Source organism: Temnothorax curvispinosus, unplaced genomic scaffold (assembly GCF_003070985.1).
Source record: "Temnothorax curvispinosus isolate PA1 unplaced genomic scaffold, ASM307098v1 QBEX01003877.1, whole genome shotgun sequence".
Lineage (NCBI taxonomy): Eukaryota > Metazoa > Arthropoda > Insecta > Hymenoptera > Formicidae > Temnothorax > Temnothorax curvispinosus.
In genome coordinates, this window is record NW_020213657.1 from 198,697 (window position 1) to 225,084 (window position 26,388).

The following is a 26,388-nucleotide window of genomic DNA, read 5'->3' on the forward strand; positions in this document are numbered from 1 at the left end:
TTGCAACTTATATACATATTTAGAGGGGCGCCTTTTATTTATAAGAATTATTTATTTATTGGTCGCGGTATGAGAATAAAAAAACTAGCGCGATTAAAAATAAAAAGATATCGAATTGAGACTTCCGTCTTAAAATAGAATGTCCCGTAATTCTATTTAGAATATCGCTCTTCGTATGCGACTTTATTTTATCATTCTTTCGTACTCTTCTTTTCAATTGCTTGCAATTTCGCGATTTCATTCAAAATTTCTTCAAAGTGCTAAGCGTATATCACGGCGCGACAAAATGAGGCGTAATCTCGTTAAAAGCGATGCTTTGCCAGTCATCTTCATACTCGTTCTCTTATGGGACCGGAATTTCCAACTTTTCCCGCGTCTCTCATCTGCATAGCGAAGGCATGAAATCTATGTCGTCCTACTAAATCATCACCCCGCCCCCCTTCCCCCTTCCTCACGTCTCTTCACCCAAAGGGCAATACCGTAAGCAAACTTTTATTAACAAACTTTCGTCATAAAGCTGTATCAGTGCTAACAACTGGAGTCCGCAAGCTTGTCATTTTCAGCGCCACGCGAAAAGAATATAGGCTCATCCTCTCGAGAAAAATCATAAACGTTACGAGAGTTAGTGCAAACCGATCCCCATGACGCAAGCCGCGCCCCGACGAAAATTTTCCGCTGACGCGCGTTTCCCCTTCGCCGTGGGCTGATCGTAACGTTTTGCAAAAGCGAGAAACTCTAGAAACTTGAGAACGAGGACAAAAGGTCGGATCTCGCGCGATTTTACACCTTCCTTTCGTCGTGGAAATTGTATGGGAAAATGCAGCGCGTGCTACACCGGCTACACCCACGCACTAGACGGCTTCCCAGTTATGATCGCGCTTTAATGCAGCGTTTTCAGATGGAAATGTATTGCTATACATTATTGTAAGTAAATGCCGTAGTAATACAGTTGTCGCTGGCACGACGCTTTCTTATTCTCTTTCGTTATTTCCCTGCGGCGCGGCGGCCGCTCACTGTTCCCGAGTACTTCATATTTTCTATATCGGCGAACTGTTCTCGTTGTACATTATTGTCGTTTACATACACGTACTCGCTTTAAGTCTTGTAATAAATAATTCATAATGTGAATTTAGATGTATGTTTAAAGAACATTTTTATTTAACATTATATTGAAGAGTCATTACTGTTTTAGATGCATATAATTTTTTTATTGGATATATTCAACGATTTCCTAATTCTTATTTCATATGCAATTAAATTTGTATTGAGTGTTTTCATTATAAATGTAATAGGAAATGTGATAATCTGCCGTGAATTGTAAAGTATTTTGAGGATTTTACAAAAATAGCCTACATCAGCTTTTCTTTCTGTCTCTGTCGAGAGACAGGAAGAAAACTGTGACCTTTTCCTTAACTGTGACTTATTCTCGCTTAACATGTTACTCGCGTAGGATGTAAATACACCATATTTATGTAGTTTTATAGAAATGTAATAAACTGACAAAGTAAAATATATTTTTATATATTCTTATACTATTATATTTTATCGATTAAATTTTGCAAAAAAATTGTTTCACAATTAAAGAAGAAGTTTTGCACTTATTTTTATCTAGAAGATATCGCATCCCTATAGAAGAATACACTGTCACAATTTAAAAAATTTCGATTTTGAGTTAACCCCATAAAAAGTATGTCTAAAATGTTACCTACGTGCTAGAATAGAGTCACACCTACCTATATGAAATCTGCTGCACGGAGTAGAAGAAGTGTCATTATTCTTTTAACTGGTTACATTGCGGTTTCCCGGATAAAGAGTCATAATACTCATAAGTGAATTGACAAGTGAATCACAACAGACCTCTTCAAGAAACAGTATAAGTTTCATTATAAAAAAATATCATAATTGTAATTGCGTTAGTTATCTCACAATTAAAAACGAATTGAAATACATTTGTTTTTTCTCTCTCTTGAAAATTGTGAATTTTTGAGTTGTGACAGTATTCTTTTAGAGATGCGATATAATATAGAATATTATCAACCTTTATTTAATTATAAATTATCAAAGAGAAAATTTAGATATAATGTTGAGATGTAAAATACATCCCACGCGAATAATTACGTTGAAAAAAATCACATAATGTAGTATAGGGTTAACCTTATTTCAAAATTAAAATCAGATCAATATAGTGATCTTTAATTGCCGTCATTTCTAATTTTTGTAAGAGATCGTTCAACCCCGAGAAAGTTGTTCTTCAGGATAATACCCTCTCATTGAAGAGTGAACGCATTTTCCTGTGAGTGTAGATTTATCGGGAAAAATCTTTTACACACCATTTACAACGCTGCGTATACTATTGCTCGAATACATCCGGTGCGTTCATACCGCGCGTTATCGGACAAATTCTAACACACTCGTTTTTTTCTGCGCCACCGTGCGACCACTCGAGATTGACGCGCAATTTCATTAACAGTCACACATTTTTCCTTTAGCCTACAGCTTTTCTTCCTGTTTCTGTCGAGAGAGGGAAAAACACAGGAAGAAAACTGTGACCTTTTCCCTAATTTATCAAAGATTTAATTATCCGTATTACATGTTTCTCTATAAACGCGAATCGAAATGAACCTGTCGCGCGAAAGGTGAAGTGTCACGTTGCGTTTTAACACGCAATTCAACATAATGACCAGCGAGAACGTAAAATTTTATCAAATCATTACCGGTCGATCGTTTTCCAATGAATGAATTATCGTCACACTATACGAGAGCGGGAAAAATGTTCAGACGGAATTAATTCGCGCCACGTGCGACAAGAACAATCCAATAAAAACTGGAAAATCCATTATTTGCATTTTTGCGACTACGTATTTCAATTCAAGCGTGCGCCTCGTGGTATTAACGGCTCCTCATCGAAGTAGGTCGTGCGAACCTAACTTCTTCTTTAAAAAAACGACTCAAAGCAGGCACTTCATATCTGGACAAAAAAAAACGAGAAAAGCTGTTACAGTCTGCATATGCACCCTTTACTCCCATCCATTTCTTTATATGAGTGTACAAAAATCGATAGCTCCGCTTTGGCACGTCGCGTCGCCGTAGGGATGTAGCTTCAACTCGATGTTCGGCGGCAAACATGTTCTGACATTTAAAGGCTCAAATTATTATAACTCAATCCGAAGATCGCGTTTCGCTACTGGAAAGTACATGCTCGGCAACGATTACGTCGCAGCTTTACGAGGCTCCCGACGCGATGCCATAAAGTCGACAGGTGTCGAAGGTAGCTTAAAAGCCCGCCGGTGACGTGCAATTGCTCGCGTCATTAACACGTTTACATGCTACTACCTTTGTTCTTGCGACTCATTCGGCTGTTAATTAATTTGTCGTTTGATCGTTAGGTGTCGATGGAATTAGTCCTCTGTATGAATGGACAATTATCGGCTTGTTAATATAGCTCAGCATGCTTTCTGGCATAAATTGTCATGCGCATATATTTTCCAGCGACATAATCTTCGAGTTGTTTCGGCAATATTTGTCGATATTTATTATTCTCTTTTCACGGTATATTATTGTTTGTATTATTAATAAGTTAAACTATTTTCTTTCTATGAGAATTCGTATAACATGCATTTTTGTGATGTTGTTTAATATTACACGCACGAATACAAATAAAGACTGTGCGGTGAGAAAAGACGTGGAAGGTTTAAAATATTTTTTCGCTGTAAATAATTCGTCGAATTAATGTCTTGCAAAATACTGCAATGTAACTGCAGTCTAAATTTTACCTCGTAAGATTTCCTCGCGTTCCTCAGAAGCGTTATTAGCAGAGCAAATGAAGAATACAAGAAGATTATTAACATATAACATTTTTTATTAATCTATTTCTAGCATTGTAATTCTAAAATTCTAGAATTAGTAATGATTATATTATTATTCGATTAAATATATAAAAGCGTGATAAAATACTATATTACTTATTATATATAATAGCTTAATTCTATTTTAAATCGACATTTTAGCTCACGGTATGATTAGTTATCCCTGTTATCCTGTTCGCCGTAAAAAGTTGCACTTTCAAGAAAAATTCCCGTCCAAGAAACTTCAACTTAGAAAACATTGCACTATTATGCTGGGCGGGAAGCATTTAATGGTAGCCTCGCGTAAAAATAGCGATAAAAGCGTAGTGCCAGTGAAAGAACGCCGACTTTCGCTATTACGATCCGAAAAACTTCGCCCATTAGTGCCGAACCCTCGACATAACATAATTAAGGTGTGTAATATCATTCTTAAACTTATGACTGCTAATTTTAAAAAGCCCCATGGTCGCTCTCATTTCAGCAAAAAATATGCCGCGGGGAATTATGCAGACAAACGTTATACCGCCATTTGGTGGTCCGAAATTAAAGACCGTTTATTTTCTGGTGTATTATCTGGTGAAATATAAATGCGCTGGAGAATATTCACTCGACGAGCTAAGCTTTCTATCTATCTTATCGGAATAGAGAAAACAATTTTATAGAGCCGTGCTCTTTGAATACATACAGAAAAGATTTCCGATAAATCGGAGAAAACGTCGGCTGTTCAATGCTATATACGCATTGAACGTAATCCATACGCGAAATCCTATTTTTCAATGAAACCACATCATTCGTCATTCGATAGGTCGTGTTATTTTGGCGTGCTGGAAAATATTATTTGGGGCATGTTTATATCTCTTTCTTTTATTTATTCCGATTGTTTTTTTCCGATCCTATATGCGTTTCACGCTCACCGATGTCAATACAATCGTAAAAAGCTGCATTTAACGTTAATTTCATATTTTATTGACGAACTGTTTACATAATTTTCAGTTGGTAAAACAAGTAACTATTATCTTTAAAATTTTCTATTAAAGAGAGATTGTCACATAATAAAAAGAAAATTTTCTGAAACTAAATATTGGCTGAGTCTAACGTCTTTACATATCGTAGAGTTCAACAAAAAGTGCAATAAAAGATATTTGTAATCATGTTTATTATTAAATCATGAATATAAAGACTCTAGCTTCCTAATTAACTGCAGATAAACTTTACACTTGCGATATGACATAATTTGGAATTATATCGGCTATTGATATTTTCTAATTAGTATGCGATTTGTTAATTCACAAGACTAAAGATACTTTCAGTAAAGCACTCGCTCTTTGATTTCTAATAAACATCAGCGTTAACGTACTTTCCACGTGTGAATACACATTTAATTAACTCCAATTTGAGCTAGCTAGCTACGACACAATTTAATTCTCGATGCGGGACGCAGTTCTTTTTTTTTTCATTTACTCTCTCATTGCGGATTTTCCTTTCGCACGCTCTCAACTTAATACGGTTATTTATCATGGCCGTAGTGACCAATAAGTCAGAAAGCGGACGCGAATGCGATAGTTTCCGCGAGTGTCTACACAAACGCGGACACGTTGCCATTTTCATCTATCATGAGATTATACTTCTCTCGATGTCATAAATTACGTGCTATATGTGCAGATGCGAATCGTGACCGTCCATGAGAGTGCCGACTGTTGCGTTTAACTGTATATGTTAGACGCTTAGAAGCTACACGAAATAATATTCTTAAATTACACATTGCACTCAGCGATATTAGATCATTCCAGTAATCATAAGTAATGCGGTTTTTTCGAGATACTTTTGAAATAAAACAAAAAATGTTGGCACTTTAATTTTAATCCAAAATATATTTTCCACTATTATTTACAACTTCTTGCCATCTTAATCTTAAATTTTAAATTTCCTGGCGATAAAAGTCTTTTGTGTGTGAGCTAAAAAATAATTCAAGATCCCTTTTATACTGCCTTATTTATGGGATGCAATATTTTAATTAATAATTATTAATCTATTTATTATTATATGGATTTAGAGTTGTTGGAAATATATCATAAACATCACAAACAATACAAAAAAATTTTTTGATTGTACAGTAAAAATTATGCCATATTAATCTCAAAGATAAAAAGAAGTATTTCTGAAAATGCGAGTAAAAAGAGGATTTATCGTACTAAAGAGAAACGTTCCATGCCTACAGAAACATTAGATAAAATGGCTCAAATATATGTGATTGTTTATCACATCAGGAGTGATAATACTCATGGAAGGACAACTGCTGTAATTTACGAGAACCCGGGCGAGTTTTCTAGCCCTCTGTGTTCCGTTCTTTTGCAGCGCCATATATAGTAGCAGGATAAGGCATGTTGCCGATTAAATCCAGCTGGCAGACGATTGCGCCGAACTGCATGCGGAACGGCACGGCACTCGAACTCGGACGGAACTTCAGTTATGCGCGTCATAACGTTCGCAAATGCGACATCGTGCTATCGGTAACACGGTCGCTATTCGACAACTCCTATCGCGAGAAATGTAAATGTTGAGAATTTCTGATACATAAATTTCGGAGCACGAGAATATATCGTTCCTCGTACGTGCGCTTATAAATTAGGCAATTAACAACGCGGAGCGTTAGAAAATCAGACTTGATATACGTCTTCGCAATTTACTGTGCAATTTACAATAACTGTGGCAATAAGATTTCAATAACGCAAAATGTAATAAGTCACGCTTTTTGACAAGATAGAATTGTGTTCGTGATATCAATATCAATAATTGCAACAATTGCAACGCACATTGTTGTCTGTACTTTCGCAAAATATAGTATTTATGCGTGATTGGAGTAGACACACACGATACAGCATCCAAAGATCAAAGTAATGTAGAAGTGCAATCTTTTCAAAATTTAAATATTTTAAGAATAAATTTATTCGCAACCGCAATCATGATTAGTTAAAATATCCGAAATGTCGAACATATTATACGTCTATATTCAGAATTTCTCTCTGTTTCCTGCAGATCGAAATACTCCGATTCATAGTTTAAACAAAGAATTTATTTATAGCAGTGTGACTCGGTTATTTTGCTGCTACGAGATCGATGGTAGTTATTGCAAATTATACGCGTTGCAATCAATCGTTGCAAATCAAACGTCGAACTTAATAACGACATAAAGGCTCCGCGTGCAAGAGCTGCGCTGATCAGCAAAATGACACGCACACGGTAGAAATGAGAATGGAGCGGTCGTGGTCTGCCACGTGTTTAATATTCTTCATGTGTATGTATACCTATTCGCGTTGCCGCATTTCATCAGGAGGCAACCGGGATCAAATCGGTGGCGGTGTCCCACCGGCTGTTTCCGACCGCTGGAATCGTTCCAGAAATGGAGCTCGCATTATGCCACGCTCAACGTGCCAAATAATATAGCCGGGGTATAAGGGAAGTGTGTTTGCACGTGCAGAGTAGAACGAGCGAGTGAGCGGTGAGTACCTCGGATAAGAAGAGCTTGAGGCACCGAAGGTGCATGTCACAAACAGAAAGCAAAGTTCGATGGGGAACGAAGAAAGAGAGAGAGAGAGAGAGAGAGAGGGGGGGGGGGGGAAGGGAAGAAGAGAGAGAAAGAGCTGGGCAATCGGCCAGATGCGGTGCAATTTACATCTCGATTACGAAATTGGTTTTCGCATGGACTCGCTTGTACCTGTAAAGATATTTACTATCGTCCTACTTCAAAGGTCACCACGACATGCTCGAAGTTCGGAGAGAACGTTTGGTGTTCGCGGAGGAACAGAAATCTTTCAGAAGAAATAGCCGTTTTTCTCATTTTCTGAAGAAGCAGAAAAGAAAATTGAATTTTGCCGTTTTTCATGCGGTATCCTTGGGTTTGGTCTACGATATTTTATTTCGGTACGGATTTTCTCGATTCTTTATATAGCGAGATATAAAACAAAATTTAATTAATTATTATACACCGAAATTATGTCGATTTATTGTATTTTATGTTGTATAATTTATTTAATTTATTATATTTATTCTATTTGATAACGCAATATATAATGCCACGAGAATTATTAAATAGTTGTTGTTATTGCGGATATGAGCTATTATATAATATCTTTCTAGTAATGAAATCAGTAAATATTATCTTTTCATAATTTCTCTCTCTTATAAATATTTAAAAGAATATTTAAAACATTTTAATGATTCGATAATGTATTAATTAATATAAGTACCTAAATTACTGCGTTATCATATTTATTGGACGATTTCGATTCTTATTTGATTTTATAATAAATTGCAAATAATTGAAATTTATTAAATAATTAAATAAATTACAAATAAAATATCTCACATACTCTCCTAATACTAAAAAAAAAATTATTAGAATTTCCAAAACCTAAATTGTCGGAGATGATAAAATAAAAATAATGTTTCAGTCTGTTACTAACTTATTCGCACATTTTGCATAAAATAATGCACACATAGGCTTTTGAAAGTTCTTATCATTCTGTCGAGGGATTTGAGGAGACCACGATATGTGTCTTGACTAATATCTCCGAGGTTTGCAAGTTGTTCAAACCCACAGCGGTAATTTTTGTGAAGTATTGTAATAATATTCTGATAAAACGCGTATATATACGTAAACCAAAAATATATCATATATGTAGCCTCAACTTTAAGTAAGTTACTTGCTAAGTTTTTGTTTATGGCAGAAGGTTTTAACGACCACTTTCTGAGCGTCTTAACATTTCTTCTTGTGTAATCAAACAGAATTCGAAAATATCACACGACCTATGAGAGATCTATGAGTCAGATGTTAATTAATGTTTACGTTCACCGGGTCAAGGATACCCAAGTAAACGAGGATCAGATTACGAATTAGGTCATTCCATGCTTAAATATCATGTCTCGTTAGCATACTATCGGTAACATCGGCAGGTATATTTGATAAGCTTAATTCTAACTTATTAATTATACTTTCTTTGAATTTACATTTTATGAGAAAAAACCTATTCAATTCTTTGCGAATTAAGAAATAATATATTATAGAGATATCATTAATAAAAAATTTTACGCAAATTTTAAAGACAAATCTTTAAATGTTATAGTTGAATAATGCTAAATATAGATATAAAACTATTATTTATAATTACTAATTTATAATCAAAATTATAATAAAAAATTCTTGACAAAAAAAAGTTTGTTATACTAATAAAAATCGCAATGGAGAGGTAATACATGTTTTGACTATTATTCTACTGTGCGAGCAATCACGTTTCAAATTGAGTATTAAAATTTAAATTGAGTATTGTTTATGTTACAGATGGGAATTTCGGATGGGAAGCAACAGGAAGTAAAGACAGAAGAAAGTGGAACCTTAAGTAAATTTCTAACCTGGAACATGACGGGAAAAGGTAAGTGTGGTCCTCGTTTATCTTTACTCTAATGTTTGCATTAAACCGCACACGATTATTATAATAGTTTATAATTTTCTCAATTTCATTTTTATTCGTTTAATGTTAACTTTCTTCACATCAATAACAAAATTATGCACGAGAGAACAATTCGCATTGAAACATTACTATAAACTACTTATTTTAAGAGACCGACTCCATTTCCGGATCTTATTCCGTATCTTCCAGAAGTGCATTTCAAAGAAACTTTAGCTTACTTTACATACTTTCCCATTAACAGCAACGACCAATTCATTGTCAGCGCAAATCGTAAAACGCGTTTGAATATCGTACGATCGAAATTGTACAATTTCTTTCCGTCTTATTCTCTTCGCAATTTCAAGTTACGTCCCTTCAAATTCATCCATGCAGTTTTCCCTGACCTGACCGTGGAAGCGTCTACTCGAGAGTGATTTCGTTTTCCGCGGGCATTTTTATTTCACGACAATCTCTCTCGCGGCGCACTCCAATCCACGGAATTTCGTGCGTATAACCGTGAGTAACGTGCACACAGCGTTTCACGTCGGACATAACACTTGCATAAATATCAGCCCATGTTTGTCCAATTATACGGTGAGGCGCTGCGTTGGAAGATGAAAGCACGCGGAGAGAAGTGTGTATAGCTCGGGGAGAGGCCAATGAGGGTCGAGGACAGAGAGAGTCGGACAAGGGCGTTTCCATGCTTTTCATCGGTAGCGCGCATTTTCCTTTTCTTCTCATTTTGCACGACGCAAAGCGCCGTATACCACGTACTCCGCCGCTGCGGCAGAAATATTAAAAGGGACGAATGCGCTGCGCCAGGCGCATCAGGATGCACCGCAGCGGCAATAATTGTTTCGAGTCTCGACACACCTGCGCGGCCGTACGCAACCGTGTCTCGATACAATACTGTCTATTTGATTTATATATGCCGCCAACGAGTCGAAGAAACATTATGCGGCCATTTATCAATGTAATGTTGTTAAGTGTGTCGATCAATCGAGAGCTTTTGTCGGTCAGTTTTTGTTAATAAGCTTACTTATTTGTCCTCTTCACGACTGAGTAAAATTACTTTGCTCCACTTCGTCTTTGCGTTTCGTTGATGACTTTTTAATAGATGTAATAATATTTTAAGTGCGTTTTTTTTTCGCATTTCACTACCTTGTATTTTATCGCTGTAATCGCCAAACATAATTAATAGTCCCGTGCTTGCGTAAGACTTTTAATGCCTTTTCTTCGTTAAGAGGGAAGGTATACGAATTCCATTTACATTTTTTTACATTACTCGACATAGGACACTGGAATACTCGCGCGCACACATACACGTATGTACACACACACACCCAGAAAATCTCAACTTACAATCGTATTTTCACAGAAATGGCGAAAGTTTAAAGGTTACTTTGCGAGTTCAAAGGAATATACGAAACTACCGCACACACTATGCATCATTCATAGTCGATTTGTCAAAAGAAATTCGATCGGAGAACATTCGCGAGCTCGATTATCAAACGATTCTATCGTCGATCGGAGACGAGAGGTGAAACTGATTTGCGTATAATTGCTGCAATACAATTTTACAGATTTATCCAAATTTTTCGGATTTCGTGGATTATCACTTTGCCTTTGAGGGGAAATAAAGAAACCTGGCGGTATAATCTGTACAAATGCAATGCATACGAATTTATCTTCATTGCTGTGCAAAACAAAGCAATATATTCGAAAGAAAATCCACTAATCGAGAGAGAGAGGGGGGGGGAGAGAGAGAGAGAGATTCGAGAGCAATATAGTAGAAAATCCCAAAAAAATCTCGTCGAGCTTATTTTATTTTAATCCCAGAAAAAACACTAACAAAAATAAATGGGAAAGGAGCATTGTGTAAAAATACTCTCTAATTGTAAATGAACTAAACTCGACTATACGGGGTAGGATTTAAACGACAGAAATTCGATGGGGTGCAAAGAAAGTTTTCCCCTCTAATGGGACTTATTTTCCACGTTCCGTGAAGGTATATTAAGCTATCTAACCCAAATTATTAGAACACGAAAAATTTTATATGGAATTAATTTGCTAATTATTTGCTATTTTTTGCTTTTAAAAGTAATTTTTTTGCTCCAGCTACTAAAAATTTACAAAGGGCTGGATAGCTTATCCAGCCCCCACCCCCGAGGAGGGTGAAGCTATTCAGCCCTTCGTAACTTTTTAATAGCTGGAGCAAAAAAATTACTTTTAAAAGCAAAAAATAGCAAATAATTAGCAAATTAATTCTATATAAAATTTTTTGTGTTCTGATAATTTGGCTTAAATAGCTTAATATACCTGTTCCGTGACGTGAATCGTACCGCAAATTTTTCCCTTTTTATCTCGTATTACTACTTTCGCATTAAAGTATTTTAATGCCGCATAATAATAAATTTGTCTTTATATCTGTTCCCTTAAATGAAGCTACCTGATTTATTATCATCTAATATTCTGTGATATTTTAGACAGAAATCATATACATATAAAAATATTACACCAAGATTTGCTCGATGCATCCATATAAAAGAGATAGATATTAATACCTACACGTAAGCTTATTTGCAAGTAGATTTGTTGGACTAATTAAAAAAATAAAATTATTTTGCGGTAAATTATTTTATGTTGTAGAATAATTCATCGAAATTATGAGTTATACCTTAATTGCTAAAACTTCCAACATCAGGGACTAAATTCTCACATTCTGAAAAAAGATAATAATTCTTACGACAATACGTGACAATTGCGAGAAGGAAGGAATACGATAAGTCTTTTGACAAGACCGGCTTTGCGAAGATCGATCTTCTATTTCCTCGGGTTTAATACACGTTTTGTTCGCTCGATCGTTAAGTAATGATGTTTAAGCCTTTAATCGCAATCACAAACGATCAGACGTAAAGGGAAGTGAGTTAACCGTTTTCGTCGTTCCACCGGCGAAACGGGCAGTTGTAATTAATCCGCTTCGTCCCCTGCGTTTCCGACCTCCGCACGACGATTCGACTGCGCCTCGTCTATTGGCGGAGATTCGTAGTTTGAGAGTTTCCTGGGAATTTCGCCTATAACCTTCTGCAGAGCTCGCTACTGCACCCACTGAACCTCTTCGATCCAACCCTAAAGAGGAGAAACGGATACCTCTCAGTAAAACTCCTGTAAAACACGCTAGTTAACCCGGCGGATATGGCGGCTTTATCTCTCAGATAATCGTGCTGATTAACGGATAATGTAGACGAGTGATATCCTACTTTGTCTTCTTACGAGAAGACCGAACCGCAAGTGGTATTTATAATGATTGATTACCGTGAAATACGTTCGGAATGCGTCATATGGATTTACAAAACAATAAATCTACGAAATGAATGAAGTGACTGTATGAACTGACAACGGAATCTCTTTTATGATATAGTAATAATTCTATATATCTGTAAGGCATAATTCTACATTTATATATATATATATATATATATATATATATATATATATATATATATACACACATACATATATACCTATGTATATTAGAATTATTAGATAAATAACATTGAATTATAAATAAAATGTAATAAGCTGATAATTTCAATAAATAATCAAAATTAAATTAACAGAAATATTTATAAAACTGTCTCTTGACATCAATTCTATCAAACAAATAAACAGGAAAAACGTAAGGCAATTTCGAGGTGTTGAAAAATATCAGGGACATATTATCAGAGAAAGGGCTACGTCTCTAAAAAAAATGGCCGTCGACATCCTGTTTCATTCCGCTTCCTCGCCAGAAATTTGAGCTATTTGCAAGGGTGACCGGATAACGCGAGGCGTCGGATGATGGAGTCGTGAAGTTGACATAAACGGAAGAGCTCGAGCGAAGTCGGAAACTTTTGAACAGAGTCGAAAGTTCGACAAAAGCGGCGTACTCGACAAGCCGGGAACTGAATGTCTCTATGAAAAATACGAACATGTGTTCGGAAAGGGTGGAACACGTACAAACAGCCGGGTAACGATACGAGAGGGATGCGGATGCCCTCGGGGCGAACGTAACGGAAGGGGACCAATGGAATAGTAACTATTATTTACACCTAGGAGTACCTGGCTCCATACAATATGCCCGCAACTCCCACGAGTCCATCGGCGATGCGCGTACTTTTCTTTCTGCTTTTCATGGTGCGACTATCAATTTCGGAGTTTGAAATTGTCTGTTGGGAGATTACGAAGCTATTATACGTTCGCGCTTTGCTTTGTGGTTAGCATAAAATAAATTCAACTAAATTTGGATGTATATGAGATAACAAATTTATAGTTATCGTTGTAATATACCATTTTTTAAACTCATTAAAAATTAATTCTATCATATATATTATGTATATATATATAATTAATGAATTCTAATTATATGTGTATCATACGTTTATATATTTTTGAAAAGAAATATATCACATTAGGTATTATTTGCTCGTTGCGATAGCAGAAATAATTAGAAAATGTTTTGTCGTTAATTAATACGCAATAAAATCACTGTTCTAATTACATCTTAAAGTCAGTACTAACATCGTACGTATTGTCTCACGGAAAAATGTTTTATTAACCGATTAAGAATAGCTGTTGCAAATCTCTGATTTCGAAACTTTCCCCTCCTCGAAAGATCCTTCGCGGAGCCGCTTAGGATTGGCAATGACTTGTAAACCCGAATCAACCCCTCGGGGGGCTTCACAGAGTCAACGCGATGTAGTATCTGCTTCTCGTGCGGCTTCGATTCCGCCCTACTGATCGCGAGCTTGTGTATACGTTATATGTAAAACTCAAATCACACCCGCTATCTATATCGATTTTCATCCTGCTCTCCCTCTCTATCCATCTCCTCCCCCACCACCCGCTGCCTTTCGTTTCTTTAATCCCTCCTGGCAGCGCATTTCTTCATTGCCCTTCGAGCATGGCACGATGTTCGATCTTTGAAGATTTACTTTCTGATCCTTCCATCTCGGTAGACCTCTTTCAAACGTTTCTTCAGAAATTCTATACGTATTTGCCATTCGCGATGAAACGGAAAAATGAAGATATCTATTCCTCTTCTCAGGGTTACTTCGAAATAATTCGAGTATAAATTTATACTATATGCAATATCGCTTCCTCGTGTAGGATGTGATTGAAACCATTGATGATTTAGTTTCATGGTTTTTAGTTCTAAACGGAAAGAACAGTATCTAAAAATTTAGCTAGATATTACAGATCTGAAAATAATTTTGTCGCACCATCAAAATAATTATGTAGAACACTCAAACTGATTGCTAAAATGTCAAAATTTTTTACAGTATTATTATCATACTTCAATACGACCTACTATATAAATATTATAGTATATAAGTATATAAGTATAGGTACTTCACTTTAAATACCTATTAAATTTTACAGACTTAATAATCTTACTCAAGACAATTTCTTCGTAAAATCTGACACACTTCAGAAGAAAGTAAGGAAACAAGACGCATGCATATTTTATACTCGTCATAAAGTATCATTATACTGCATTTCCTAACATCTCTTACTCTTACCAGGAAAATAATGATTCAACACTGAAAAAAAAATTCTTGGTAATTTTGTGAGATACACTTAGTAACAGTTCTTTTTAAAATATTTGATTATTATTACCGAATATGATATTAATAACAAAACATTTTGTAATAATTATAAACATTTTGAAAGAGCCAATTTTGCGTTTAGTTGAGCCAACTAAATTATATAGTACTTATTATCAAATAGCTTAGTGATAAATAACAAACAGTTTGATAATTAGTACTAAATTGTCTTAAAAAGTCTTATCTGATTGGTTTGTTGACAGTTACTCAATTATTTAGTAAGCAATTTGGTTATTTAATAAATATTACTATAAATTTAGTAAGTATTGCTAATTCAGATTATTCTTTACGAAAGCTGTCAGTTTATTGTTCCGATCGTGCTGCATTTGTCTCATGAGCCTGAACCAGTTCATACATGTTCGTCGAGCCAAGCATTCGTGCCTGTATGTACATACTCGTTTATCACTCGCGAAAGTGCATCGTAAAACTCTACAGTTTTCGCGAAAGTACATTGTAACGTTCTAAAAAATGAGTGAATTAGAAAATTCTCTCTTAATTTGACTTAAACATCTCATTGATGTGTTATAGGTTAACCTTTTAATACCTCAATGAGATGTTTAAGTCCCCAAATTAAGAGAAGATTTTCTAATACACTAATTTCTTAGAACTTTACAATGTACTTTCGCGAAAACTGTAGTTTTACGATGCATTTTCGCGAGTGATGAACGAGTATGTAGGTACGAATGCTCGGATATATAATATACAAAATTTAATAACTATTAACAAAAAATTTGTTTACATTTAGCAACTCATTTTGTTATAATTATCAGAGTAGTTTGATAATATTTTCTAAACTGTTTGATAATTATTAATAAACTATCAGTTTATAGTTACCAAACTGTTTGGTTACATTTATCATTACTTGGTAATAATTACCAATCTTTGCCAATAATTACCAAATATATCAGGTTTTATTACAATTATTTGTTAACATTAACCAAATTATTTCGTCACATTCACCTATACGTTTAGTTGAAGCTATTTCACCAGGTAGCTTGGTCACATTAACCAAGCCTGGATTATTATAACCAAGCCTTTTTTTCAGTGAATATTTCGTAAATAATTTTTTGAATGGAAAATTCATTTTGAATAAATAAAGAAGAGTAAGAGGGAGGGGAGAGGTATGAATTATCACTAATAAGCGAAGAAGAAATTTTGAAGCTATCGAAGACATCGCGATGGCGAAAAATGCAAGAGTAAAAGGCACGAGTGATTTGAAATCCCCGAGCCTCGTTTCTATTGAAAGTCGGATTTCGCGTTATTCGCATTACATATCCGGCGAGAATGTGATGCCTTTGTTCGCGCGTTTGAAAGACGATGAGGAGAGGAGGCGTTTTGAATGGGCCACCTTTAATGTTCAAGTCAGGCACCATCGCGATATAATTCAACGCGCGGTAACGCACGAGAATACGACCGATTCCAATCTCGTATTTATACCCATACCAGTTTGCTCACCAGTACCTCTCCTCTTACAGCTTTCGAATCGCTAAGCATGATCATTATACCATATACCGTGAAATCTAATTTCAACGTTGTAACAACGCTGTACAATGTCATATTACGATTTGCGTTGTAAACTGATCAGTTTGTGCCTTCATTACGTAAGTGAACATTTCCACATTACACAATAATATCACATTTAATTAATATTATATGTTACAAAATTATCTTTTATTCTTCTCGGGTTTTGATCATGCTAAGATAGAAATAATATTATTTTATCGTTGATTAGGTTATGTTTTCGATTAATAATAAAATGTATTTTATTTATTAAATGTTATTTTATTCATTAATTAATAATTAATTCAATTATTATTAAAATGCCATTAATTTTATAACGTTATCAATGTATTAGATATTTACGTCTCTTCTATCCAGGCGCGAATACTCATATAATGATATTTCGTGATCCTACGCAGAACGTGAGAATTATTGTCAAAATTTATTACCACCTTGACGCATGTCAGTCTCATCAAGATACACTCCGTGACTGCTAATTCCACGGTATTCCATTCAACCAGCCAACTCACTACCGATCCGCTGCTCCATTAATTACAGTGATGATTAACAATGTGATTGTACCTAGAGATCAATTACCAGCAATAACCCTACCAATAGCATGTCAGGTAGTATAACACGCCCCATTACAATTCGATAATTTCTCTTCCTCGTTTGGTTAAGCAGTACTATTGTGTACGTGAAATACAAGTCGTTTAACAATGCATTTATAGTAAAACGGTTGTCGTATAAAAACGTCCGTTGCCTGTGAGAGATTGTTGAATCAATAGTTACACGATCTTGCGATTGTCTATCGGGAAATTATCGATAACTGATAATACAATTGATGAGAATGAGAGCCTTGAATAGAATAAAATACTAAAAACTATAAACACCGTTTACAATCATATTTAATATATTTGATATTAATATACTATATTCCAATATCTATATATACATTCTTTCTCTCTTCTCTATTACACTATATTAATTTTCGTATCGCCAGTCACAACATTTGTTCAGCTTTTGTTTTAATTCCATAATATTTGCCATAAAAATGTATTGTGTACATTTCCAACAACAAAAAACTATCAAATTTTTCGAAATAAACAGATTATATATTATTTGCTTCTTCCAATAATTTTATTAGAATATCTTTATTTAAATATGTTATAAAACAACAGCAAAGATTATTATTGTAGTATTTATTCATAATTTACATATTTAATTTAATCAAACTGTTTACGTCTATATATCAAATTAAATGATTACATCAACTTAATTCCAGTGTCACAGTGTCTTTTTTTTTTACTATGTATACTTTATTTATATTCTTTGTATTCGGTTATTGAAAAGAAGCATCGCACAGTCTCAGTTTGGCGGTAATTCTAGATTAAAATTCTAGCGAATGAATAGACTGTGTTATCGCGAACGTATATACTCTTGTATTTCGACAAAATAAAAATTTAAAAAAACGCATCAACATGGTTTTTCTTTATGAATATAACATCGATTGAACATCAAACAAAATTCATCGCAACATATTTAAACTTTATTAAAAATTTTTTGAAATGTTTAATAAATTCTTGCGATGAATATCGTCTGTGTATGTGTGTATGTTATCTGCCCGAAAGGGTAGATCTAACTTTTTATAAAATGGAGAACATCCAATTATATAACGTTTTATCTGTTATACCTGTAACCTACGCGATATGATTATAAATGCATTAAATATTCTAACGAATTCACATTTTTGAATAATTTTAGAACAACGCGCCCCGAATAATTGCTACATTAATATTAATTGCATTGAATTGCATAAACGCTATAAATGGGTCATCACCATTATGTTATCTCTAATATTACGGAAGCGTTACATCAGGGATCGGAGGCTTTAATTACGTGTCCGTTTATCGTGCGTTGAATCGGGCAATGTCAATCGACGATATCGACCGGACCCTGGGCTTTCTGCAGCAGAGCAAGTGGTGATATCAAAAATATGTCGCGTATCCAATTACGCGAATATGGCTTATTAGAGAACGATGAAAATTCGCGGAAATAATCAAGCCGCTGCACATCTGACAAATATTTGCAAGCTACGCGTCGTTATATTTTCTAGTGTGCAGCCGTCGCGATAGTATCGATATATCACTGACGGATCGTATTGCCATTCGAAAATATATGCTGTTAAAAACATTCGTCGTGCAATGGCAGAATTAATAATACGTAGTCGATTGAAACAGCATTGAAATTAATACATTTCCCCCTTTGCATCTAAACATATTGCTCTTCGTACGAGCGCGCGAAATTGGATTGAATTCACATTAATAGAGACAAATTTTTTCGCGTATATATCGTGACCGCATCGAGAGCTTCGATAAAATTTGCCATAAATATATTAAGCGCAAACGGTAATATAATATTACAAAATCAAAGAGATCTTAAGCATGTGATATCGTGAAATGCATATTCGACAAATCTCTCTCTTTCTCTCTACCATTTTCTTAAAGTTTTACATTGATATTATTTCAATAAAATGTTTTGTTTCAACATTTTTTTATTCAAAAGTTCCGCGTTCGAAAAAATATTGGAAGCATGCCTCTATAGTCACGAAAAATAAATATTGTGAGATATGTTGATTTTGTAGAATGTGTTAAAAAAAGCATACATTGGTGCGTTTGCTACATTTATATCTATGAAGTATCTGATTTTTATTAGTTGAAAAGTGTCAAGAATTGCTGATCCGATATTACACCGTTATCATTTACAAAAAGTTTAGCTATCGTTATATTAAAGCGATAACGATTTATTGGGGAGGATCCATATATGCAGCGATTTATCAAGTGCTGTTATTATAGGAAGATATTTCTACGAGATAGCAAGTTAATAATTTCCAATAACATAGGTAGAAGTAACGATTTATACATCAAAAAGCTTATAAATGAAAAAAAGACTTCACTACACAATAAATGAAAAAAACCCTTAAAAAAAATTTCACTTTACTCTGCCAATCAGCTTCTAAAAATTATTCAATATCATGAAATACCGTGTTAAATATTTTTCCATAGAATTTTTTTAGCGTATTTGTCAATTTTCGTTGCTTTCTATTTTAAATTACCAAGATTTAAAAATTATTTCGATTGTCTTCTCTTCTTCTATTCAGGATGATAAATCGAACGATAATGCAAGTTAGTCGTGGTCGACCTCTTGTTACACAACTCTCAGAAAGTTAAATCTCGTGTTTATAGCAGACCATCGCACTTCCGAAAACTCGAAGCCGAGAGGAAGTTCTAGTTGCCTCTGCTAGAAACTCGAGGAGATGCTGTTGAGCTTTCCGTCAAAAGGATGGAAACCTTCTTGTCTTTTCTATGGTTATTTGGGAGCCTTGAAAGAACACGTCATGAACAGCAAGCTCGGCGAGACATATAATCATCAAAACGTTATAAATACGGAGCAAGTATATAGAGAGAGCACTTTCGTCCTCAATTAAACACGGTTTCGCGAGACTTAGGAAGCATTGTCTTCATGTATGTATAACCCTGTCTTTCAGAATTCTGAAACCTAAAGCATTAAAACGAATAACGTTTCTATAACGTAAGCTATTTTATATTATACCATGCAAATGGTAAACGGATATTTCAAGAAAGATATTTTTAATAAACGGCAAATCTGTTTAAAATAAGTACTATGTCAGATCTATTATTTTATTAATATAAACATTTATAAAAGCTTTTTACATTTGCTTAATAAATTTAACTTAATAATTATAATTAATGTCAAGTTTAATTAAAGTTTCTTTGATTACATCCTATAAATCTTGGATTTAGCGTGAGATAAAAACGAAAGTTGTGACGGTCACACTTCTATCCTTCAGAGATGTCGGGATGTTCTCCTAATGATTTTTCGGACATTTAGCTATAGATAACGATTTATCTTGCGTCAAAGCACGGGTAGCCAGGAGCTCTTCGTGACTCAGGGAATCCCAACGATAACAAAGTAATTGCTACAAGAAGGAAAATCCTGACATTTCTCACACGTCGTTTAGGGAGAATTTCTTTTATTGCACTCGTCGACTATATCGGTAATCCGCTTTGTTAACGTCAACAGAAACGCAAACGTAATTCCCGACCGTGTCTCTACAAAAACACCGTGGCGAGGTGCCAACGGGAGAGAAAACAGTTAATTTCATTAATAAAACCGAGTCGCCACGTTTGCACACGTTTTTGCAACAATCAAAATGCTGGCTTATTCAATAACATCCGTAATTTGATTCTTCTACAAACGCGTATGCGTTATCGAATGAAATTACTATCTGCTATTAATTATTATGGAAGAAGATATTGAAACATTTAATTATGGCAGCGTGTAAGGTTTCATTGTTTTTTTAACTATACATTTATTATAGCATGTTATTAATGTATCTATATAAATTAAAAACATACTTATAAGGCAGAGAGTTTTGTTTAATAAAGATTTCCAGCTTAATTTAATAATGGAAGTGTTTAATATATGAAATTAAATATTAAATATTAATTATTTAAATGTTCCAGTTATATTAAACATTAAATATTAATTATATTATGCAAATTAAGTATTTATACAAGTATAAATGTAGCAAAATTTTGTTTTAGTTAATCTAGAGAAGACGCTGCTTAAATGTCTACCTTATTCAAAATTTAATTGCTAAATATAGCTAAATATTGCTTAATTATATATATATTTTTCCGTACAATTTAAAAAAAATTAATCTCAAATTTGTCTAGAAAATCTATAATATAATACAATCTTTGAAGTACTGTAAATAAAATGTTCCATATCTCGTACGTTCATCAATAATTGCACCAAGTCGCATTGTTATGTTTTCAGATTAGAATTGTTTTCGCAACACTGTAATGCCGCAATTAATAAAACAAATAATCGTTTTAATAAATACAATAAAATTTAGTAATATTGTATTAATAGGTCAGACGGAGAAAAGCAATTTGCATCACTTACGAGCGAGAATGAACGGCGTGTTAACTATTTAATGGCGGAACAACGTTCTACGTATGACGTATTTTCCAGACCGAGTCATAACTCACGTGTAAGATTCGATCTGACGGTTAATTTCCGCGACGAGAAAGGTGATATGCGGTAGATCACGGGCATCTAGTCGGTTTTTCTAAAAGTTTAATTGGATCCACGGGGCAATCCAATCTGACCACATGCGCTCGCGCACGATTCCGATTTTTCCGGATTTTGCGTCGCCGCAGGAGCACAATCTCTCCTCTCCGTTTCACGTCTCTACGAAATTACGCGGAAATTTATCTCGCAAAAAGTTGTACTGTCGCACATCACTTCAGTGAGTAATTGCGTTAATTACAAAGCGATGCGTTCCGTTTTTTACCTCTGTATCCCACTGTCGAGATGTCCAGCGCTTAAAGAATACTTCTTTCGCAGCCTCTGAATTTCACACAGTCTTCCTGTAAATAGAAAAGATGTTTCAATAGGATTATAAAGATTCAAATTAATATAGAGATTATTTTATCGAGTCTTTTTATAAATTTCTTATAATTAGTGTATTTTATCACGAAAATTTATTCTCCATTCTTGCATATTATATACAAATTAAATGTGAAAGAACAAATACACAAAATACAATTTTTATATGAAAATAATTAAATTGTTATAAATATCGTTATATAATAAATTTTATTGACTTATAGAATGAAGTAAATTTTCAAAAAAATAAAAAGTTTTCTCTAATTTGTCTCTAATTGAAGTTCTAAAATCCTTAAAAAAAAGTTCCTCAAATAAAGAGAGATTCCACAACGGTGCAAGAAAAGAGCGCACGCCCGCGAGAAAATTCATTTCTTTTTCTTGATTCACGGTACAGTAATCTTTTTCATTCTGTTAATTTATGCCGCAACGTTGCTCGCGGCGGAAGAAGAACCATGGATTATTTGATTACTACGCGAAAGTATTTGAGTTAATTGAGAAGCTGCAAAAGTATTGCCTGATAACATAATATGATGTCATTGACGCTAAGAAATACTTCTTGTAACAATAGTTTTTCAGCTAATATTTCTCTCTCACTAACCCAAAGAGATCGACGATGAATAGCACGGAAATGATGCAAACGAACTGTGTGAATGTTATTACAGTAATTTGAAAACGGTATTTACTTCCTCTGTGAATGAAATTAGGCGCAATTCTATTTGATTCCTATCGTTCCGTACACAGCCAGCCGTAGTTTCGAAAGGCAATTGAAGTTTCCTCCCACCTTTCTCTTTTTCTTCCTTTTCTTTCGGCGGAATACATCGGAAACTCATTTCTGTCGATAACGGCCGAACCTCGAAATCGCACGGCCGTTTTCCGATGAAGATTTGTGATAACGCTGCCGTTCGATTAGGAAGTCTCTCGGCAAATCGTGCAAGATAAAATCGCGACGGCGTCCTTCCTTGCTAAAAGGAAGGTGGGATTGAATACTTAACGAATCCCGGAGATATTCTTAAGGATCCAAATGGAACTTTAAAGACCCTCGTAGAGACGACAGAAGGGCGGAAAAGGGTTTGTGGCAATCGATTCGCCAATTGCGGCCAGGGATCCCGGAGAATATAGCTTGTAAGAGAGTCCACGGAAGGACTGTCACAATTTCTTCGTGAGAGGTATAATACTATAAAAGAGATTCCTTTCTCTTTTCAGCGACGAAGTCGGCCAAGGTCACCCCGGTGGAGGACACTCAACCCAAAGAGGATTCCACCACCATTGAATTTTTAAAACCGTAAGTTCTGATTCTATTCTTCTTATAAAAAGTTGTTATATTGTTATATATCTTATGTTATTATCATTTATAATAAAACATTACAATTGTCATGATTTATAATTATTAATATTACAATAAATAACACTATTTTATATGTATTATTTGATTCATTGCAACTGTATAAATATAAGATTTCTTCGTTTTTGTTTAATTTCAAGTTGATCAATTTATCGAGTACTTCACATCAGAAATGATATTACCATATTGTATGTATCATGATATTTCGAATATTATCATTACAATAATTAATTACCAATAATCTAAAATTACACTAATAATAATTGCTGTAAATCATCGAAGAAATCGAATATATCATGAGGATGTTGACCAGGTCAAACGCGGGATATGGGTTGCAATTAAACATTCATAAGACCGAAGTCATGATCATGAAAATAACTTTCTCCATTTACAAAATGTAGCAAGTTTTGAAGTGGTTGATAAGTTTGTATATCTTGGCTCTCTCCTAACAACGGAGGGAGTGAAATACGGCGAAGAATAAACATCGCAAGCTCGGCAACCACTAAGACTAACTTACCAAAATTTCGAAGGACGCGATAACTAAACATACGAAAATCAGATCGGTACAAGCACTCATGTTCCCCATATAGCCACCTACACATTGCATTGGAAACATGAACACTCAAAAAGCCAGACAGATCACGTATCGAGACTTTTGAAATGTATCGACGTGTCCTCCGAATATCATGAATAGAACATTGGACGAGTAAGACGTTACTGAAAGAATTGAACGTCAATACCCGTTTGCTAAGAATGATCCACCGTTTATACCTTCAGTACCTTGGTCATATTTCTAGCAAAATAGAAACAATCGAAAAATTAATGATTGAAGGCAGGATAGAATACAAGAGGCTAAGAGGTAGGTCGCCAACTCGTTGGACTGATTAATTGTGAGTTAAAGACCTTTTAAATACATGGTTACACGACACGATTAGTTCAGGATAGAGTAAACTGGAAAATCACCATTAATTCTCTATAAATCTCTACCATCAGCCCTTTCGAGAATAAATGGACAGAGGATGAAGATTATTTAAAATACAGTATTATTTTATCAAATAATATACGTATAGATAACATGTGTAAAATCGTTAATTTTAGTTTATTTAACTTCGCGCGCGCACGCGCGCGCGGTTTTCTTATTAAATATCATGATTTGAGTATCTCGTAACCGAATTTAATCATATTACAGTAAAATATATCTTTATGATATTAACACAAACTGTTAAAATAATGTTAACTTAATTGTGAATACAATTTTGCGACACTGGAATAACGACACTAAAAAAATGCATGAAATAGTTTTTGTATGCTGTAACAATAAAACCTCAGTATTGCGCTTTTTCACATGAAAGTTTTTCCCCCAAAGGGTATCCTGCTAAACTGCACTCTATTTCCATTCAAAGTGATACTTTGAAAGCAATTAATCCCTGATGAAAGTAATTTGCAACGGTGCAATATTAATCTTACGTTAAAAACTTCGTCCGATAATTCGAAAAAAGAAAATATTTAAAAAATGTATGTAATGTGTAAAATCTCAAAATGCGTAAAAGACCAACGTTTAAATGTAGTAAATGTTAATAAAACATATGATAAAACGCAAATTCTGGCTCTTAAAAATACAATATTTAATTTTTATTTCTAAAATTTTGTATGGCTTATAAAAAGTATATTTTTTTTAATTCATTAAAAAAACATTTTTATTTAATTTTTAATTTACTTCAAGGTTACTCAAAATTATTTCTCTTTGCTTTCACAATTCATATATTGTCTTCCTTTTCGAGCTTCTTCACATTTGTAATATCAGATTATATATGATTATAATACCTCATTAATATAACTATTCCATGCCCTTCATTGTACCAATAACGATAATATTCTCTAATAAACGTCAATTGAATAGTTCCAATGTTCGCGCGATAAAACTTAATTCGTTATTTCGCCAATTGCAGTTTATTTGAAAACGTTTCAGCGGGTAAAAGCCCATTGCTGTTAATCCGCGCGCTACACTATCTCGTGCGAGTAAAGATTTATTCGCCGGAGACGCACGCGTGCGAATGGACGCACTGCGGCGGACATTATCCGAGCGGAAGATGACCCATGAAGTTCACTGTCAGTTTAAACGGGCCGCGACCCACCCTTACTTCTATCGTTTGCCCGACTCAGTTTGCTCGTGCACCCAGCCGAGCGATATTTAATACGACACGTCCATTAAGGACCGTGGATTGATTCCTCGTTGATCAGCTAAGTAACTTGCGCTTGTTCAAATAACGAGCGCGCTGTTCTACGGACGAACGTCGGATGTTGTATCGGATTCAGTGACTAGTCGTTTTCTAATAAATTGTTTTTTGACATAAAACTATTTTTACGGTCGTAAAAGATACGCAAGATTTTTTATAGAAAAGTAGAAATACGTAACATGCGTGTGTGTTGTAAGCCAAGATTATTATTAATTTCGTTGTCACGATGCACTTTTGAAGTGTATTGTAACTATTATGTAAGAATTCTCAATTATCTTTATATTCAATAACAAATCTGTTCATTATAGTAACTCAATGATAAATAATCTTTCTTTTCATATTATATAAATGTAAGTTACTAAGATATAAGTAAAGAATATACTTTTTCCCGATCGAATAAAATATTACATATTTTTACGAGTATTTTTATGTAGTTTTATATTATCATAAAAATAACCATTATCATTCTCTGTTGTTAAAAAAGTATGCTTTACCATATACAACAAAATGTAGTTAATTATCTTTGATACCCCGTCTAATAATCTCAATTCTCAACAACCCAATAAAGGATGTTTGACAATAATTTTGTTAATGGAGGAAAGATCGTTGTGGCGAATGAGGGCCTGCGCTTAATAAAATTTATTGGGCTCGATGTTTCAGAAAGTCAGAAACGGTCAAGACAAGCAGCGGGGACGACTGCAGGGTATGCCGGAAGTCGTTCGGCCCCGAGGAAGTCTCGCGAACTTGTTGCGAGTGTCAACATAAGGTCTGCGAGGACTGCGCCTCGTATTCGACGACAACGAATTCCGACGATCCGGTGGGTCTGCACGCCTTCATTTTTAATTAACTGGCTTGTTCATTGTTTTTCGCTGGTAAATATTGCCGTAAAACGAG

General features: G+C 34.5%; 1 protein-coding gene across 7 annotated transcripts in view; it reads left to right on the forward strand.

The window, feature by feature from the left end:
• Positions 1–26,388, forward strand: part of LOC112452957 (regulating synaptic membrane exocytosis protein 2-like) — a 164,585-nt gene that overhangs the window by 40,624 nt on the left and 97,573 nt on the right. For all 7 annotated transcript variants that reach the window (XM_025013438.1, XM_025013436.1, XM_025013437.1 and 4 more), the window contains exons 3-5: positions 9,184–9,274; positions 23,119–23,197; positions 26,155–26,311. In XM_025013438.1, coding sequence (XP_024869206.1) covers positions 9,184–9,274; positions 23,119–23,197; positions 26,155–26,311 — 327 coding nt within the window. The remainder of the gene's footprint in view (positions 1–9,183; positions 9,275–23,118; positions 23,198–26,154; positions 26,312–26,388) is intronic.